Source organism: Ylistrum balloti, unplaced genomic scaffold (genome assembly GCF_031769215.1).
Source record: "Ylistrum balloti isolate Yb309-2 unplaced genomic scaffold, AGI_CSIRO_Ybal_v1 Utg369648, whole genome shotgun sequence".
Classification (NCBI taxonomy): Eukaryota; Metazoa; Mollusca; class Bivalvia; order Pectinida; family Pectinidae; genus Ylistrum; species Ylistrum balloti.
Window position 1 is genome coordinate 660,122 of NW_026781905.1, and position 21,224 is coordinate 681,345.

At 33.9% G+C, this 21,224-nt stretch overlaps 1 protein-coding gene across 1 annotated transcript in view; it reads right to left on the bottom strand.

The window, feature by feature from the left end:
• LOC132556158 (histidine decarboxylase-like) overlaps positions 1–21,224 on the bottom strand; it is a 55,641-nt gene that overhangs the window by 14,185 nt on the left and 20,232 nt on the right. The window contains exons 2-6 of the mRNA XM_060220550.1: positions 11,961–12,133; positions 6,387–6,500; positions 5,311–5,433; positions 4,810–4,944; positions 4,271–4,414 (exon numbers count right to left, since the gene is read on the bottom strand). Of these exons, the coding sequence (XP_060076533.1) occupies positions 4,271–4,414; positions 4,810–4,944; positions 5,311–5,433; positions 6,387–6,500; positions 11,961–12,133 (689 nt within the window). The remainder of the gene's footprint in view (positions 1–4,270; positions 4,415–4,809; positions 4,945–5,310; positions 5,434–6,386; positions 6,501–11,960; positions 12,134–21,224) is intronic.

Consider the following 21,224-nt stretch of genomic DNA (forward strand, 5'->3'; position numbering starts at 1 on the left):
CTATGTCTGCCATACAACCAGGTTTCCATTCAAATCACCGAGAAGAGATATCATGATGGTATTTAACCGCTGTTCCTGGTATTAAGTAGCAACATTTATCACTTCCTTAATTCAACACCTGTGTAGTGTTTTAGCTGCCCATAGTTCATAAACTTGTAAGAGGTTTCCCAAAAAAAAGGATTGAAATATTCCCACGTGTCATCAGTACAGAGGGAATTACTTATCTCTAAGGACGACCCTCGACTATCGTGTTCGCACGTTCAGTGCGCGCAGTAACACGTGTACGCACTTTAGGTACATTTTGGTAGTCATTAAGAGCGAGGTTTCGACATAAACTGTCTGTATTCATGTTTGATACATCAAACTGCTGCTGACAACAGACAAGCTTTAATTGTATTATGTATTTGCGACATTTTTACCTCCGATGGTGGTCGTACGATTAGGTTTCAATTCAAGTCACCGATAGGAGATATTGAGATTCGCAAAATTTAGCGCCACTTCCTGACAACATATTTCCACCTAGTTGTACACCTATATAGTATCACAGATATAAAGTGGAGAGAGGACTAGCTTATTATATCTATATCCTATATACTACCTTCTGGTAATCCTAACAATTCGAATATTAAATTCTTATTGATGGTGTCCATTACACACTTTCATTGAAGGGGCTTGCAGCACTCCAACATCTTGAAAATTGAACAAAGACATTCAAGTGAAAAGCGCATTTTTCTTCCTCCACATTTCAAGTTAGACACAGTTAAACCAAACTTTAAATAAATTCAAAATTTAATACGCGAAAATAAAAGATATTCGTAAATATTTAATTGTGTTCAGAATTACGAATTACTGATACTGTGATCTGGTAGTTTCATTAATAAATAGAAGTCGTAAAGCAAAAACAATGCTTCTGTTGAACAATCTTTATCTGGAAATAGGAAAATTCTATCGGCATTATCAGCGTAGTTTACTGCTGAAGATGAGCAAGTACATCTGTTATCTATCAGGTGTGAAATTATAAAGGAGTTTTATAGACGCCGCGTTACGTTATTTTCAGTGTTCATTTCCTTAATTGTCGGGTATTAATAACGCATATTCTCCTACATTGTCAGCGATTTCATCATAAATCAGTTGATCTGAAAAAAAAAAGTTTAATCAATACAAAAAATATTGACTAGCCCATAGATATGGATAAATATACGTTAAGCACGGCAATCGCTAAGGGCATTTTACCTATTTTGGAAGTACCTATCTATATTAATTGAATTAATTGAGACCTTATCTTTAAAGTATAAAGTTTGATATATAGTCAAAGTATGGGCCTAAGCAAATCCGTGATTACCAGATTTACAACTGAATTATTAAAATCAATCTCATGCCAGCATCTTGTGTGTATCACGGATAGTGACGTATATACTAGGAAAGACAACCTTGTGACCAACACGCAAACATTCTCTACAAACAATACCACATCAAAGATTTCTATTTCCGGTTCTGTAAGCATTCTGGGTAAGACAGATTACTAGTTAGAAATGAGATCAAATAAACACTGTAAACGTTTTTTGTAAATTATTTATATACTTTTAAAGACGTTAATAAGATACCGAAACCCACTGAAGTTCAACAACAGGTACTACAGAAAACACGACGATAATTATATGACATTTATATATACATGTTTTACAAATCTTAATATTTATCAATTATCGTCTAAATTAGTAGAGCTTAATACGGAAACGATGCAGAATTCAATGTAAAAATGTCATATAGATGATAAAAGATGATAGATATATATGTAACTTAATCCCAACTTAAATATATTTATGTATATTGAATACCGCATGACTAGTTATTTTTTCGGGGTTGATATTTTGTATATTGTCGTGAAAATTGAATTCGTGAAACAATGAGACACGAGTGTATTAGATTTTTTTTCATTCAAATCACAAAAGTTGAATTCGTTAAATTCAACGTTTTAAATGAATATCGCGAAAATATTGATCCATGAAAATGTCCGGCTATACAGTACATTTATGAAAGATATTTATTAACTTAAAGAAGGAACACTTAGAAAGGATGATACTAATTATCTGAATGTAATATACAGTTCAGAAGACGGTTGAACTAGTGGTTGTGTCCGCTCTCAGGTCGATAAAACGTATGTCTGTTGAGAGCCTGGTCATTATTGGGTTAACGGAAAGACAAGTGAGGAACTAATTCAGTGAGTGTTCCGAGTTAACAGAGTGCCACCTACTCATCTCCATCGCAGGATTATGGGTATAATTATGAGCTATTTGCATGTTTTTTTATTTATATAATTTCCCGGTGACAGATAGAATTGGCCATTCTAGCGACATCTATCTACAATGACCAAAACAACTCAATTACGTGTGCTGTTTTAGCCTGATGAACAGTGTGCTTAAACAGTAGTCACCTCGGATGCGTTGGTGCTGTTATAAATTTTTCACACGTTTTTGTGTTCTTACTTACCAATAAATGATCACTCCCCAACGGTCTGACGGCCTTATTGACAGTTTGAGGACCCGTAAGTGGTATGTGCACCAGTTCATTTCGATCACAGATGAATAATTAAATATTCTAACCATTTACAGCAGACTGAATTCATTTGATCATGAACTTCTTTATACTAAATGATGCTCTGTCCCTTGGCATGTATCTAATCACACTGATGTAAAAGCTCTCGTCTGATCTATTAACAATGTTATCGTCAGAACTCTCTAGTGATTAAAAATAAGTTCCGCTTTGTGCGTGTCATGCCTAAGTAAAGAACCAAACTCCGGTACGAATACGGAATGACAAAAGACGTTATTCTGGAAAAGAGTCGACGTGGCCAGACGGACGCCAAAAATTGTTTAAAAAAAAAAAAAAAAAACCAGATAACATCCAGACCAAAGATTAGATTTTAAAAAGTTTTCTTTAAGGATCTGTTTTGATATACTAATGAATTAATTAACTTAAAGAAGTCTAACAATTATTTGGACATTTAAGTTTCATTATAGTTAAAGATATATTGCACTTAGAAATTAGTTATAACAAACTGGGGATCCTGGTTTAATTTGAAACGATTATGAGAGTATAGATAGTTACTGAGGAATTGGAATAATCTTCATTCGGCGGGGTTTCAAATTTAAGTCTGAAAGTAAATATATATAGATAAATTTCTAGTATTTTCGCACTTTCATATTTTTTCATGGAAAAGAATTTCTATTCGTAAATATGTATGTTAACCGTTACAAATACCGTCAAGAATCGGCAAACACCAAATTCTATTCGATACGCGGGATATTCTAACTTTACATGAGGTTGATCTAGGTTTCATCAACATATTATACTATCATTGGTAAATTTTGACTACAATCGTTATGTGAATGAAGATATGTCTTTACAGGTATAAGGCAAGGGTACTTACAATTAGTAGCACCTGATGGGGAAACTTAATGTTAGAACTTCAGGACAATTAGGATGCAATTTCATTGTCACTTCTTGTCGGCGAAATCCGCTAAAATAAACCGACTTTTGCGACGAGATCGTTTGACAAAAAGGCGAGCGGTAACAGTGTTTGTATGTGGTTTAGTGATCTATACGGGAGTGTATTACATGTGGTTAGGTCTTTTACAATCTGTTGACATGTCTGTGGGAACACTAATGTTAATAACGTATTTCCCAGTACAAGAATGATTTGCTTTTTAAAACATTAATTAGAAGAAGGTAACGAACATGCAAGATCCTCAAATGAATTCACTTCTTTCATCTGTAACATGAAATCATTCACGGACACAAAATACCATGGGATCATCAACTCGCCTTCGAGCATTACTCCACCATAAGGATACTTATATACATTTTATTTCGTCTTAATGTTGTGTTAATGATCTTAGGCTTGTTGGCCACACAACAATTTTCGGGATGGATGCCACCAACCGAGAGAAATAGGTATATGCCGTCTGAAATATTCTGCCACGGTTCCCTTGATAGGAAACATTCCATTTCTCTGTGTAGTATGAGGTGTTATGCATTTGATGGCTTTTGTTGTTCCCGAGTGTTTCATTGTTCTAACCTGGCTCCTACTTTGAGAACGTGGCATTCCTTGATTTGTCCTACATTTACATGGTTGTTGCCGTCGATGATGTTTATATTCCCGAAATGAAATGTGTTTATCTTCACTTTTACATATTTTGTCTTCGTTTGATTGATTTTACGATTTCGTGTACATGTCTCTTTTTGAGATGTTTCATTATTGTTTACTTACAAAGAAAGGAATCAGCCCTTCCTCGCGATCCCTTTCAATGGCGGCTTGTAATCCTTCCCCGCGCATGCTCAGTTGATCATCACTGCAAATGAACCTCATCTTCACCAAGCCAATAAGTCCTGCCTTCTCAACCGAAGAGTGTGCCTTGAAAGATGATATGGCGGTGTTGAATATTATAACTACATTTAATATTTTTAGATATAAGTAAGCTTATATATTGAATGTAAGGTCGGTATATGAAATCTGAAGATTAGACATGACTTCTGTTGTTTTGAGACTAAATGGTAATGCTGGGGTTTAACAAACTGACAAATTTGCCAACTGTTTATAGTTATCAATTATTTGATAGTTTTAGGCTAAATCCAAGAAGTAGATTGTCCAATCCCAGCTGCCGAGACGACTTACAAATATACCAAATCATTTGACAGATTTAGTAAATTTAGCCCACAGTGGATATGACAGAGGTTTTTCAGTTTTTAATTTTCAGTTGGTTTTGCCATTTAATCAATACTGTATTATAGATAATATATTTTCCTTACCTGGTCGGAACAGTAGGCAACAAGTCTTGCATTGATCTCAGCATCGTCAAGTCCCGAATGCAAACATTTGTACTTTCGGAACACTTCAGTTCTCGCGGCAAGCAAAGCAATGAATGTTGAGTCACTGGCTGTAAGCTATACGGAAGATACGAGAGAGAGAATGGTGATCTCTCTTAAGGAGGACATGAGGGATTGACACTGTTATATCTTCCGCAGATTCAAAATTTTTGATAAGTAAGCATCACACGAGTGTTCTGAACTATCTCCCCAAATTTCATCCGCTGATATTTCAAGTTTTAACTTTTAAAATATCAAATCTGTTACCTATTTAATCTCATGTAGCGCTGTGATTTGTAGGCTGACCACAATGATTATAACTTCCGAGATTAAGCATGAATTAGGCTTTAAATATTGTCTGAGGTCAAAAATATTATATATATATATATATATAATTAACAACAATAAAACGATATTGTATAAGTCATGTGACGTTGCACAGACCTGGATAACTCCGCCTCCCATGGTTTGTTTGTTGCTATGGAGAAACTCTGACGGAAGCCCTATCATCTTTCCAAGCCAATCCATGACTATCGTTTCCAGTTCCGTACAGGCAGGACTCGAGGCCTGAAACATGTCAAATATAAACATGGAATGTAACTTTGACTTGAAATCCCTTCAATTTTTTTTTAAATCTTCGGAAAAATCAGTTGTATTTATTGATTTTTAACCTATACAAGACATAAGGCTTGAGCACAAAATTCATTCTTGAGCATGAGAACGGTTTCATGAATACAGGCTCAGGTGTTCCGGAAGAGTAAGTGTCTTATGCTTCATCGACATCAACCGTAAATCTTGAAAAATCCAAGTAAGTAATGTCATGTTCTCAAATGAGAACAAGGTATACAACAACGGAACCAAGAGGCAAACTAACGAGCATCAAATACTTCCAGTTTCATAACTCGCACAGAAATGGAATATTTCTCAAGGAAATCACTATGGCGACCATAAAACTTTCCCATACTTTTCATTAATCTGCATCTTTTGAAACCCTGTGTTTCCCGTCAGTATATTAATGTTGAATAAGAAAAAAGGCAAAAAAGAAATCCCAAGGTCTGTCGCTGTTTAACAGCTGTTCAGGGAAACATTTATTTCATAAATCTAGAGAAAGAGAGAATGTGTGAAGTTGGTATTACTACTTTCATGTATATGAATGCAATGTTGTGAGCAGTATAATGACAGCATAAGACTTAGTTATGGATTCGATGTTAAACCGTAAAACGATACACAATATATAATATAATAAACATTGCTCGCATCGTAACAACATTGTCTATTGTTTTGTAATAGTATTATCTAAGTTGACTTAGAAAAAACACAGTCATTGATACAAGGTCTGCACTGATAACTTATTGTAATTCTAATAATTAATGTTGTGTTCGTTTTTCATCGTTTCAGTTTAGCTACGTATGGCGCTTAATGAAATATCGAACAATGCTGTATGTGTAATTTGTGATGATGCACGTGTATTCTATTAAGTTACAGTGATGAATTGCTTTACAATATTGTGTCAAACTTACCCATGTAAAACCGAGGCAGTTGATAGCGTCCGCAAGCATATCCCCAAGGAGAGATGGAAAAGAGTTGAGGGCGGGAAAGTAGGCGTGCATATACGGGCTCTGCCAATGAGTGACCTGAAATTTTAACGATGTTTTTAACTTTAGCACTGACTATTTTTAACAGCAAAAATTGCAAGAGAAAAAGTAGGGCAGCTATTGGAGTCAGCATTTTCTTCTAATCGAGACGCGTATTTCAAGATATATCTATTATATAAGCTTTATCTATTTTACAACAATTGCGAAACACAGCTTATATCAATCACTCTTGCTGGCCGTGATGAAAGCTCGGGAGGGGTCTTACTGTGGAAGAAAACCTGAGTTCCCGGGGTAAACCCACGTGGTCGGGCAGGTGACCCCATACCTTTTCACGTCCGTTACGGGAATCGAATGGCTATTGAAAGGCGAGTGCGTTACCGCTGAACCAACCAACCAATCGAAATTTTCCAGGTGAATGAACATTTGCGGCCTGATAACCAATAGACGAAACACTTCACAATAACAACAATAAGAGAAAAGAAGCTGTTGTAAAATTCCTCGCCACAACTAACTTATCGCCGACATCGCTGTTCCTTTACACAAACATCATGGCCCTCTGACGGAATTTCTCCCTAAACATTTTATCAGAAGTCACAAAAAATAAAACATGAAAATTGACATTTTGTTTGTTGATCAGCTCGTATGACTAAGCCCATTTCAAACAGATTAATGCTTTTTATTTCACCTGCAACCGCTCATACCAATTTTTGGAATGAGGTTTGTTAATACTATAATTAAGTCCGCGATTTTGTTTTTTCTTTCCATTCTGGTAATGAACTGTTAAGGCGAGTAGGTATAAGAAACTAATATCAATTTGAAAAGTACTTTACCAAAAACTAAGATTGCTCTTTTTTGTGTGTATATGTAATTACTAGCACGAGTGTTTCTGGTCATCTAATGAAGATGTGTGTCTATATTCCAGCATTATCAAACATAATGTCATTTTAATATGACAATATAACTCGTACTTAAGTGATCCAAATATAAATACTGGTGTCATCTGATGAATTATTGTGAGTTTAGAAAGAGAATATGTCTTAGAAATGTTCCTTGGCGTATGTGTCCGAATGAACTCATTCCTGTTTATCTGTCAGACAGACAGACCGACAGACAGACATACAGACAGGGAGAGGGAGATTCGTGTAACAGATAAAGCTATCACCAAGCACTGTGAGTTTATTACAAATCAATAAAGATGTTGTCAAAATAATCATCAGTTCCGTGTAATTGTGTGTAATTACAAACACTTCATAGACCTACGCGTTCAGTAGTGTAGTGAGATAGTCAGCAGGGTTAGGTTTACAATTACAATCACACAAAAAAAAAACTATTTGTCAACAATTGAAATTGTCATAGAATTAAAATTATATTTAAGCAGAAATTTAAAATCATAAGTTACAAAATTTAGAAACAAATGGTATATGAGCTTTTCAAAATTTTCAGAAGCAGTTTAAGATGACGAAGCTTTCATCAGAAGAGTATTTTAATCGATACGAAATTGACGCTACAAATCCGTTTCCAGCTTTTTTCTTTCATTTACGAACGTAATGGAAAAATGACAGGGTATAATTATTGACAAATACCAATTTAGGAATGTACAGGCCGTATTGATATAATTCGGTAACGTATGTTTTCAAGGAAAATACATTGAATAAAAGTAAAGATTTTGAAAAAAAACCCAGTTTTATATCTCGAACTTACTAAACTTCATCTGAAATCAAGGCATGATATGTATATAACTAAAAACAATGGATTTATATAACTTATAAATACTAAATGTTTGATAACATTACAAGTCTTTATCTCTACAACTATTACAGGAAATACCTTAGTAGAAAATAGCATAACAAAACCTTCACTATTATAACCGAGAAATCAGTTGTATCTTTAATCAGAAACAAAACAGTTCATTTTCCTCTCTATTTCATGGTGATTTTTGAGAAAATCGTTTCTATTTGAATTTGAAACATAACTGAAAAAATGACAGTGCAAAATGAACATTTTCCCTCGGAAATTAAAAGTACGTTTTTTTTTTGTTTTTATGGTAATCAATTCAAGCAGGTTATTGCACTTAATATAATTTTGATACGATAGTTCCAGCATTTTTACAATAACATATAATCAAGGCATAAACGCTTATATTTTTGTTCATACATAGCATTTTCATAGCTACTGATATTGTGATATTATTTTTTTTAAATTTCGTTTTAGAACATTGTTATCAATAATCATCGTCATTAAGAATACAAACACTTCTTTGAAATTTAGTCTATGGTACTGTATATCTGAAGACCAATCCTTTTCGCAGCGCGTGCGTCTCCGTTACGATTCACTGCTCAGAGAACTACCAATTTTGACGTCACATTCTCGACAGAAGGTAATGAATCTACAAAGGCACTATCGGTAAATTGGGATGTTTTAGACCTGACGCAATCTTGTTTTTTTATTATTGAAATGTTCTTCCTGGTTTCAAGGCTACTTGTACACTCAGACAATGGCAGAGTCTATACGAAATATTTTATGACTTTCTATATTTACGTGAACGAGTGTCTTTTTGATCGATGTATACGTTGGGTTTGAGTCTGTTTCGTCACCTTGGACAGAAAGAACACTCGCACATTCCATAAATTGAACCTTCTGTACTAAACATATCTGTTCGTGCCTGGATATCGAATAAAATCGATATCTATTCTGCAATGGCATTTCCATTGTCGGAACACACCTGCCACTTTTAGTTTTGCTGTATTCGGCAGTGATTTAAAGCAGCTGTATTTAGTACATGCATTAATGAGACATGATTATTTTATGATTTCCTTAAATATTTCACCAAAATGATAAATAATTGTTAAAATAACATATATCATTTGTTGTCACAAACAAGTTTATTTACGAAAATTCGTAAAACGCCTTTTATATATTACATCATCAGAATCTATCATGCGTTACGTCATTCTGTTTAAAAATAGATTGAATAGTCTCGGAATAAAGGCTCGCCAGTTGTGTCTTCCTTCACTTTCACAAAAATACAGCTTGTATTTTAAGACACTGACCATGTATTCTCTATGTATGCAGAGCAGCAAAATAAATGTTTTTCCTGATAGCACGAAGTAACAAGAACATATACAAGGAATAAAAAACTACCGGAAATATAGACACGGTAATGAAATATCTTATGCTATGAAAAAAGGGCCACATACAAAGAACATATTTATTTACGTGGTGACTACGGATTCTGTTGATGCGGTACAACAGAGGCAAAACATATGACAAACTTTGCAAAACTACACTTCATTTAGTAAGTATATTAAAATTTTAAAAATATTACTTATCACTTGTTAAATGATACTCACGTACAAATAACAATGACTCTCAATGCATAATACTATGATATGCGAATATCGTATGGATGAACCGTAATGACTGGAGCACTGCCAACATTCTGGTCAGTGTAAGTGAGTATTATGCTGCAATTCTGCGAATGCTTTCTTTGAACTTCCTGTTATACAAATCAGGATTTTTTCAGTAATTCTCATGCCGTCCTGATTGCTGCTAATTTTCGTCCTCCCTAACATATAAGACATCCATTTCTGCTAAACAAATATATATCAAATAATGTGACATTACTACTTACTGACATTAAATGGCGGGTGTCGTCGATGAAACAGAAGTTGCTTATACTTCCGCAACATCTGGTCTTATTTTCCTTGTACGTTTTTGTGGAGCTACATGTATATCTTTCTTTTGTGCATATTTCGCGCTTGTTTTATCAGTTTATGTTTGAATTAAGTTTCTGTATCCGAAATTCTTCGTCTTGAATTATCAGACATATGAAAATTGCGAAATTTATTGAAAAATGAGCTAATGGACCTTTTCATCTATATTTTGACATTTCTTGCGAACACTTTGCAGTTTTCACAGTATGCTCCACAGCTTTAAAATTTAGACCCTCGCCATCATTGGCGTGTCTAAGAAAGACGAAAGAGCTGAATGGTGCAGTTGTATTAATGATTCAACTCTATTGTATCTAACTCTGAATTTGTATTAACTTGTACGTTTTTTGTACCATATTCAATTAACATGTCAGTCTTTGATTCATTTCCGGTTTAAAATCGATTAAACCATTTATTATTGATTATCTTATCAAATTATGACGTATATCGATGTTACCTCACACCCTAATACGCCTGTCATCTTAATATAGACGTTTAAGCACAGAGCTTACAACAAAATTTTAAAGACAAGCAATGTTTTTCACACTGGTCAAAAATGCTGTCTCGTGTCATGGTTTCATTGTATAACGAGTCAATAACTAACAACATACGACAACACAAAAGACACACAAGTTAACAGCATCTCTCAATACAAAGTTAGAATCAGATACAGTAGAGACATATCATGGATGAAACTGTTTTGCCATTCTAGTCACGTCAGTGACCTCGGAGTTAACAGAGTGGTCACAATGGATGTCAAAACCCAGATCTGGAGCTGGAGGTAAACTAACAACACCAACCAATGCATTTTCAATGTTGACAGACTGCAAAAATTTAATTATTAGTAGAATGTCTTTTCCTTGGGTCATGTTTTTTTTATAAGTTTATTAAATTGATTGTATATATTTTTCGTCCATTTGTTGGTTTTGTTCCTCAATCTATCTTCTGTACGTGATACCATTACTTATATCAATCTGATCGAAAATAAACATCTTGTTGATTTTTTTATCAAGTTTCCTAATTCAAATGGACAATAATCTGAAATATTATGAAATGTTTCTTTATAGTGTTGTTCTATAGAAACTGTTACAATTCATATTTGTTGCTTGATATTCAACAAATTAAATGAATGTACATATGCAATTTTACTATCACAAATATCTTTAAAAATTGAAAGGACAAATAAGGAATTTTAAGAAGATTCAACATTATTTCTTTGTTGTTTCTTTATTTGTTTGTTTGCTTGTTTTTGCTTTTGATTCGTTTTGATTTTGATTTTTGTTTGTTTTGCTTTTTTTTTGTTTTGCCTTTGGTGTTTTGTTTCTGCTTTATGTTGTTTGTTTAGTTGTTTTTTATTGCTATCACCATACAGTACACTGTTCAGGGAAATCTTGCTATCTTCTTGTTTCTGGTAATACAGAGAGTCACAGTAAATAAACGATGGAGATGTGTTAACATTACTTCTCATGGATGAGAAAATATCACTCACTGCCCCGACATAGATTTTTCTGTCACGTTCTGTTTGGTATCTTTTCACAATATCTAACGCGACACGACGTCATCAATTGAATGACGACATATCAACTTATAACCAACACAGGAGGTAATTAAATGTAAATGCAGTATCCAGAAATGAGAATAGACGATACTATAAGACTCTTATACCAGTATATTGATATCAGTTTTTTCTCCTCCAATCAGATTTTGTTACAAAACGACTTAGATCAATCGATTTTGATCAGACACAGTTAACATATTTTATTAATCACACGTGAGTAGAAGTACTTACCCCAGGCATAATAACCCTTTCAATATCCCGGAAGATATCGTGCCAGGGTTCACCTTCCGTTGGCGCTGTTTCCGGTACTAAATTGCGCATGTATCCAGGCTGTACATCCGGGAACACACGCCTCGTTCTTATCGTCTTCAGATAATCAGCTATATAATCCACCATATCTTTACCTGTCAAAGTGTCAAACAATGAACCTATAACACATTTTTATATAAAATGTTGTGTCTATTTCTTGGAAATTTCTTGGAACTGAAACGGTACATAGGACCATATGCGATTTGTATGCGATAATAAGATTATCTAATATATAGTTTGGGTTCTATGTTTAATTTTAAGTAAAAAAGGAGACCACATCTATGCGTGGTTCCCAGTGTTTACTACATTGGGCTATTTTTTTTTACGTAACAACATCTACATTCAATTGTTGAAAGGCTACATTTCGTCCATACAAAGCGAAATCGTCATGAATATCTCGGTAGTTCAGTAACGATAATTCACTATTGGTCTCATACATAACATATAGGGTCAGGAATCACTTAAAAACATAACACCTCTAACAATAATAGGTCATGTCAACGATATAGCGAAAATTACTTTCCTTTTTTGAATTGTGAAAACATTTTTTTGGATACCAGATTCTCATATCCTTTGTAAATGTCCATATCTAATATAGTCTTTTAGTCCTTCTATGTATAAAACAGACTATATTGAACAATTAAGAATTAATAATTTCGCATTATCTCCTTAACTCTTAACCGATATCTATGTTACTGTCAAACAGACGACCAGATAAGATACTATAAAGATCGTATAAAAATAAAGTAATATCGATTTCATCTGTAAGAAGTTTATATCAATTGAGTGTTCCACATAAACACCTATTTTGACGGATGTTTTAACCAAACTGATCGTACTGCTAAATGGTATATTGCGACCTGGTTCGATTTAATGTTGTTACACTATCGAGGTGAGAATCATTTCACACTATTGTCGTTAGTTGGTTGTATTTACATATACTCGCAGTAGCCTATCATTCGTAGAAAACAACCAACATGTCGACATAATCATAATTTAAACTCAAACTCAATTCAACTAGAACAACCTTTAAACAAAAGGAAGACTTACACGGAGACTCCTTAACAATGGTACAAGAAAAATAAGACGAGGTGTTCCGGAAGAGTAAGCGTCTTCTGCGCCTGTAAATTTTGTCAATCTAGGTAAGTAATGTCACATGATCAAATGGGAGCATGATGTACATCGTGCAAACTAAAGAGCATCAACATGTTTCTTAATGAGGTCACTGTGATGATGATAAAACTTGCCCATCATTGTCATTAACCTTTTGTGACCCCGTATTATGGTCGAGGTTTTCGGTCATTAGACGACCCTTAAATAGGTGATTCAAAAGAAAGCCTATATGTGTTTATATCATAATAATTTGAGATAAACGTTCTCTTTGATCGTAAAATATGTATCTGGACAACAAGACACACTCAGATTTAAGAAGTGTGGACAGCGAGAACAAATACAACTCGGCCTAAGTTATTGGGTTCACACCTAGCAAAATCCATTTTGTAAACCGCTTGATATATATATATATATATATATATATATATATATATATAACCCGAATACTTATATCTGATACAATATCAGAATAACATATGTTGCGTTATTATTACCAGACACCGAAAATAAACTGCGTTACTAGAATTCATTCCATTCAACCCTTGAGTCACGAACAAAAATACGAAACGATGGATTATATGATTGATAGGAAAATGTAACCATAACTCTCGAGGGACTCCGATAATGACTCATGTAACCAATACGAATGGAACTGGGAGATGAACATACATAATAGATTTACAAGTCATTAACTGTCCGTAAGAACAACTTATTTATTATTTATTTTTCAAAGGTAACCGCACCACATTACTACCTTTGTGTTATTCATCTGAGGTAAGTTGTAAATTGAAACATACCGTGACATTAAGATATCAATCAGCTGTATATTTACCTGGCATGATTAGCACTGATTTCTAAAATATAGATACACAGCTAAAATTAACTGTTTACATGTAGCATGTACTTTAAGCCTCCTACCATTCGGAAGCCCTTTTCTGTTAAATTGCATTTACATAATACAGGTAATATTTTGATAAAACACATCGATAATTACTACCTGTTGCAGTACTACATCTTAAACTCGAGCATTCCAATCAAAATATTGCATAAACAATTTTTTTGATTAAAATTTAGGAGCTCGTTGTTATTCCATTGGTATCACTTAGCGGCCAGTAGTCCTTCTATGGGTAACACTATGAGCTAGTTATCTTTCTTTGGGTAAAACGTAGGGGCCGAGTTGTCATTCATAATATAGAGAGGGTAGAGTGACTGAGCATTGATTACACAGCCCTCGGACAAAATAGGGAATAATTGATAGTGTGTTTTAACATCATGTTTGTTTTAAATTTCTTATGCGCTATAAGCACACACAGGGAATTATAAGGTTCTAATAGAATTTTCCAAATACAACCGAATAATCTTGAAACATAAAAAAAGTATTCTGACATTTCTTTTGGCAAAATAATCAGTAAAGAATTGTTTATAAGGAGACGCCTGCAAAAGTACAAGGAGAATAAGACCATGTGTTCCCACAGAGTAAGCGTCTTCTGCTTCACAGACGACACCTATCATGTAAATATCAGTCTGTGAACTTAAATAATATCACGTTCTCACACCACTTAAATTCCTACAGAATTTTCTCCTAGTGTTTATTTTCTGTTTTCCTTCGTTGTCTTAGCAACGGAGAAGAATGGTTATTATTATTATGGAACATGACGTGTATTATACGTAGCTGCTGTAGTGATCATGAAATCAACCGTAGACAAACGGGGGCTTAAACTATAAACACGAATCAATCACTCACTATAGCTATTCGCTTTCTTACATGAATGAACTTCTTTTAGGATATAAACCATAATGATGAATAAATGTCTAATTTAATCTGGATCTTTGAAATGTAATGTTGAAAAAAAGTTGACTATGCTTTGTTGAATAGGAAACTGATATTGACATGGAGACGAGTCGAATTAATTGATTAAATTGTGACCTCCGTCGACACTTCTAATTCCAATAACTTCACTAAATACAGTGTGTGATTAATGTTTGACAGGCTATCAATTGTTATTGGATACAATCGCTGACATATACTTTCTCGGAAATGTCCGAAAATATGCGGAAATAAACGGACTTTTACGAATACACAGACAACACAGACTTGGATGTAATTAACCCCTGACAGTTAATTTATCAATTGTTAGACGGTACAGCGGCATGACCATGAAATGAACTCTATCCGGATATTCGCGAACATTTTCGACAATTAGTTGGCTTTTACGAACAAAATAATAAAAAAAAACCGACGACGGAATCATTTGCGATAATTAGGCTAGCAAATTGATTACACCTTAAGATATCCGGACATTTCCACAACATTCCATGATTAAGCTACCAATTGAAATAGCTAGAGGGCTCAATAGAATGTTAACACGCAAATTTCCTACAGAAAACCTGAATATTTTCAAAAACGAAGACTTTTGTGAACATAAGAGTTAAGGAGCTTGAATGTAATGAATCTTCTTTTACAAACATTTAAACCCTAACACTATGTATTTTGTTCGTACAAAACTACAATAAAACCTGATAATAATGGCAATTGTTTAATTATCGAATCCTTTTTTTCAGATGCAAATCTCAAATGTTATAATCATCATTGGTGTTTTATTTATTTCTGAAATATTCATATGTATTTGTTAATTTATGTATCCATTCATTTATTATTAGTGTCTTTGCATCTTATGAAAGTTGTATAACTGTTTCTGTAATACCTGCATTTTTTCTAACATAAAGAAAGTTTTTTTTTATTATATATAAGAAAAAAGACAAAGTTAATTTCACAGAGAATCATAAAGAAAGTTTGATAATTACGTATAAGAAAAAAGTTAATTTCACAGAGAAAATGTCATAAACAGTTGTGTACATTTCGGATGGCGATCATGGTCTGTCCATTGAAGGCATTGAGAGAGTTAGGATATGATCGATGGAGGATTATTCGGCGGTCTTGGCATAGTCAAAGTATGTTACCAATTGTAACATTCCTAAATCCGAAGGTGCCGGAATTGCTCGAGTCAAAACCACTTATAACAAAGACGCCGTCTACATGCTGGTGGCTATAAGGAAGTGTCTAGCATATCACACGAGGACGTGACAGATGGTGAAAACTTCATTCATCTACACCAAAACGTCCAAGTCCGGGCCAAGTTTGTTTAAAGAATTGTCAGCTTACAGACAATACATTTTGGTGTGTTGAAACCTTAGGCACTATAAACATTTTCTAAATCTTATTATAATTTTTTGTACATGTTTAACTACATTTTATTGATTCATTTATTGAAACATAAACGCATATGAAAGACGATTTATTTATACATTTCAAGCTTGAAACGCGGTGTCACGGTAATCGCCGAGAGGTGCCGCAGGGTGTATGTGTCGCATGCCGTTATAAATCGACCAGGGGACAGCTAGAACATCAGGCACAGACATTAGCATCGGACAGCCATCAATTAACACGGTCAGGAGGCACACTACAAAGTTGTTTATAGATTAAAATCACTGTTATACCGCTGAAATAGGTACAGACAAACACACTGCTTATTTACACATCTTTGGGCTGGTAAAAATAGAAATCCAGGTTCGCAAATAGTTTAACTCTGTCAAGTTCGGTTCAGTTTTAAAGTTAATGAGCGGTTTTCAACATTATATATTTGAAACAACAACACCTTACTTGTAAATATGCAACGTTGTTTTTAGTTTTTTTCTGAAATTATCAGACATTTGAAAATTATCAAATCCTCCCCATCTATATTCTGACATTTTCGATCACTTTACATTTCCCTAAATCACCTTCTATGTTTCAAACTTCAACCTTCATGTATTCTAAATGTGATAAAAAGCCCTATGATGCGGTATAGTTCATTATTTGATCCTAATGTATCTAATTTTAAATTGTATTAAAAGGTGCTATTTAATTGTATATCTTTTGTACAATCTTCGCCACATTCGTGAGATTAATTTTACATTACAGCAGATTGTGATTTTAAAAGGACATATATGTCATTACTTGTTGCTCTCTAAGATCATCTAATGTTGAAATTAGGCAAAACATTTGTGTTTATTAAGCATTCTCGTCTACATTGGGGATTTCATTCCAGGTAATGGTGCAGAATGTGTCGGTAAGTATGGATATTTTTGTTGAGTTTGCCTCATATCCCAGGTAATGAATTTTGTATCCTCATCTTGGTTCTTATCAAAGGGATCAAAGAAATAAGTTGGATTTGACCTACATTACCGAAGCATTGACACCAGTTAAGTATGGGAAGAAGGAAGTACTTAGTACGATTCAATATATCATTTTCATTATACAAATCTTCCTATGAGTTATACATGACCTATATTGAATAAATTTTAGAGCTAAAATAACGATTTCGTTATCACGTCGACATTCCATTGTCGACTTTTCATAAAGCAAAGTACTATACACTACACGTATTTAAGTGTTGACAACTCCAACAATAATCTGAAACATCTCCATGGATATCTTTTGTTAAAAGTGGTATTTTATTTTAGCCTAAGTCAGAACAAACATTTTGAATTCTCAATATAAATTGGTTCCCTACGTTTATATATGTTAGTGGGTCACAATAATCTGACCACGAGGTACAATAAAAGGTTATTGAAGTAGAAAAGAGATCAGGTCAGTTGAGGTTAAATTCATTTAAAATGAAGTCTTAAGTAACACTCACGGTATGTGTACACACTAACACCACTCCATTTATATTTGTTTATTTCACTTTGCTCTGACACATTGTCGATACAGTATAGAATATATTACCTACGTTTATTGATTTGTCACGTCAACCGTTATGTCATTCACACTGTAGTAAAATGCTTACAGACCCTTATTGAATTGGTTATACCATTATAGTTTTCATGTGTTTAATAACCATATGGACCTTAATTTGTAGTCAGGGGTGTAACTCATTGTATTTTTCTAAAATCTTTGCTTCATTCAAGAAAGCAACATCAACACAATAGTGTTATTAAGTATTCTGTTTTCCTCAGTGTTGTTAGGGCCACACGTCAAACAAATCCGAATATATCCTTTAATCTTCAGCAAAATGACATGTTTCATACTTAATATGCATGTTTTTCAGAATAAGCTGAGAAGGAATGTGTAATCAAGAGTGAGTTCATCGGATACATCGTGTGTTGATATAGGAGATGTCCTGAAGGCACTTGCAGCCACCGTCTTCATTTTAATCTATAGCGACTGAATAGCATCAGCTCCCGAGGTCATTGTTGACAAAGGACTATGAGTGGCACAATGGTTCAATCTTTAGCGTCAATTGTCATAAAACCTTGTACTGACTGACCAAGGTTGTCAGCTACCTTGATAGAAACTTGTGGGTGTCATCATACAGTAATTGAACCCTTCATATCGATATTATGTATCAAAGTGATACGAAAATAGAAGATGTTGTGCGGTTCCGTAATCGGAAGAATTGTTATTTTCTACAGAAAGGGGGAAAACATGAGAGGAAATCAACTAAAATACCCGACGTTTAAACAATACAAATTCAATTAGAAAAGATGGCAAAATGTAAACAAAGAACAGAAGTAAACAGAAGCCATTGAGAATATACAAGTATATGGTGATGTTCCTGCATTGTAACCGTCCTCTACTTTGTTAACGACACGCTGTTATACAAATATAAGGCATTTAAAAGTGATGTCGCAAACTTAACAAGATAAATAATTGTATAACTAAGGACATTCATAATTACACAAAGACATACAAATTTTGCACCTCAGGCAGTAAATGCTCGAAAAAGATAACAAATATTACAGGGAAACTTAAGAGAAAAACAATGCTGCACACAGAAGGACATCAATCGGTGTTCATGTCGGTAATTTTTGTTTTATATAAAGAAAAACATACGTAGAGAAAACAATGTAAGTAGTGATCTCAGTCTGATTAAAATTCAAATCGCAAACATCGCTTCATTACTCTTCCAAATATGGTATGACAACATTTCAAAACGTCTCATGATCTCTACGAACTTTTGCGTTAGCCAATCAACTTTCCGCATATCGAATTCTTAAATAGAATAGAAGTTGAGTAAAAAGCTGGCATGATGCATATGTGCATTAAGTCATATGTTGAACACAGCTAGAATATAGGTCAATCTCACTAGATAATTTATTCCTTTTCTCTCCACTATGCGTAATGAGCGATAATTAGGATGTTAGTTTTATTAAGGGTGATTGATTTGCTGCAGACGATATCGTCTATAGGACCATTCGCCTTATGTGAAGTACAGAGGGTGCTAAGGTCACCAGAACGTAACCGCTTATGCGATGTTGTCAGATCATATTACGGAAGGAATTAGGAACTTCAGTTTAATACGATTATGAGCCAACATTGGGTTGAAACTTCTACACTTCAAGTAAACGCGCAACAATATATATATCTTTTCTTAGACATTTCGTGGTCCTTTATAAACATTGAATGGTAAGTACAGAAAGTCATCGTCATGAACTCACCCCGATCAATATAAGGATTGACACTCTAATTTCAACTAGACAGTGACGTAATTGTTTGTGGCTGGTTTGATTTTAATTATTCAGGACTGACCATGGCGAAATACAATACTCCAAAACGGCCCGTACTCGTCGCAGAGTAGTCGATATCCACTGACTTAAATTTCGCATTTCTATTGATTATCTAAAAAGATATCAAATTACAAGAAAAAAATGTATTAGGCAATCATCATGTTTTCAATTTTGCAACAAAGCTATTAGATTATCGTAGAAAACGGAAAATATTTTCAACGCTTAATTAACCTTATCATAATGAAAAGCAAAATTATAAAGACTTATACTCTGGATCATATGACAGCAATGACACAGGCTTCGTGAGTGTTGTAACGGTGACAGCAAGTACACTAACACCACGTCTTGCATTATAATGCGTTTGAATAGTGGCAAATGAACACAAGTACCTGACTTAAATCAACACCAAATATTATTTATAGAATAATTAAAAGTGTACATCCCTTTTCGATATTTCGATATACATGTATGTGTCGACCAATTTTGTTTATCAAAACGACGCCAGCAAAAAAATAATTAAAATCACAGCAACAACGTAAAGGAATATTAACCGGATACAACATAAAAAAGTATGATATGTAAATTAATCATAAACCTACTTTTACTTCTGTGTAAATTAAGCATAAACAAGGAATACATTTGTCGTCGTGTAAATTAAGCAGAAATATATTCTATATATAATATTACACTTGTTCATTTTGCCACTTACAAATATTTTCGATTGAAAACTGTCAATAAGCAATGCAGCTATTTTACGTTATTTTCGTGATTATTGTTTCTTCGTCCTCAATACCCAGTAGGAATAAAGGGTCAAAAACACTGCTGTACAGACTGTCGTATTTCCTTTATTTCATTCCACTACAAGAAAACCGATTGCCACTTCAGTCTTAAAATTGTTTTTTGAAAGAATAAATTTCTATTGATATTATCGTATTCGATAAAGACGTAACATAACAAAGAAAAACTAAAACGGAGAACTCTTGTATCCAGCTGATTGATTGTTAAAACACAAAAGTAAATATTCGTTTAAGATAAAACAGAATTGATCCAGTTTAGGCTAAGTTTAACCAATAGACATTTCGATCTGTGATAAATACCATGGTTGATGAAAAGCCAAAGAGAGGCATTCATACTCTACGGGATCGTCTATAGGTACAGGGGCACATGTCTATCATGCATGACTATAGGTAATTGTAAGGAAAGATCAAAGACACTCTCGTGAAATGATCTAATGTTTATTTAATCGCTTAAAAACATACAGCAACAAAATATAAATGCAGTGAGAAAAAAACCAATACAAAAGACTTTTATCGGAGACAATCTCGTTGATAAATATATAGATATGAAATGTAAAAACTTGCAGTGAATAGAATATGTTATTCTCCAATAAACCATTACTAGATTCACAGCGAAATGCAATCAGGACAGCATTAATAGCTCGCTCTCAAAGGGGCATTTCTGCTATCAATTAAGCATGACCTTATTCGCGTCAAAACTTCAGAAATTTCTGCCTTTGATAAACTA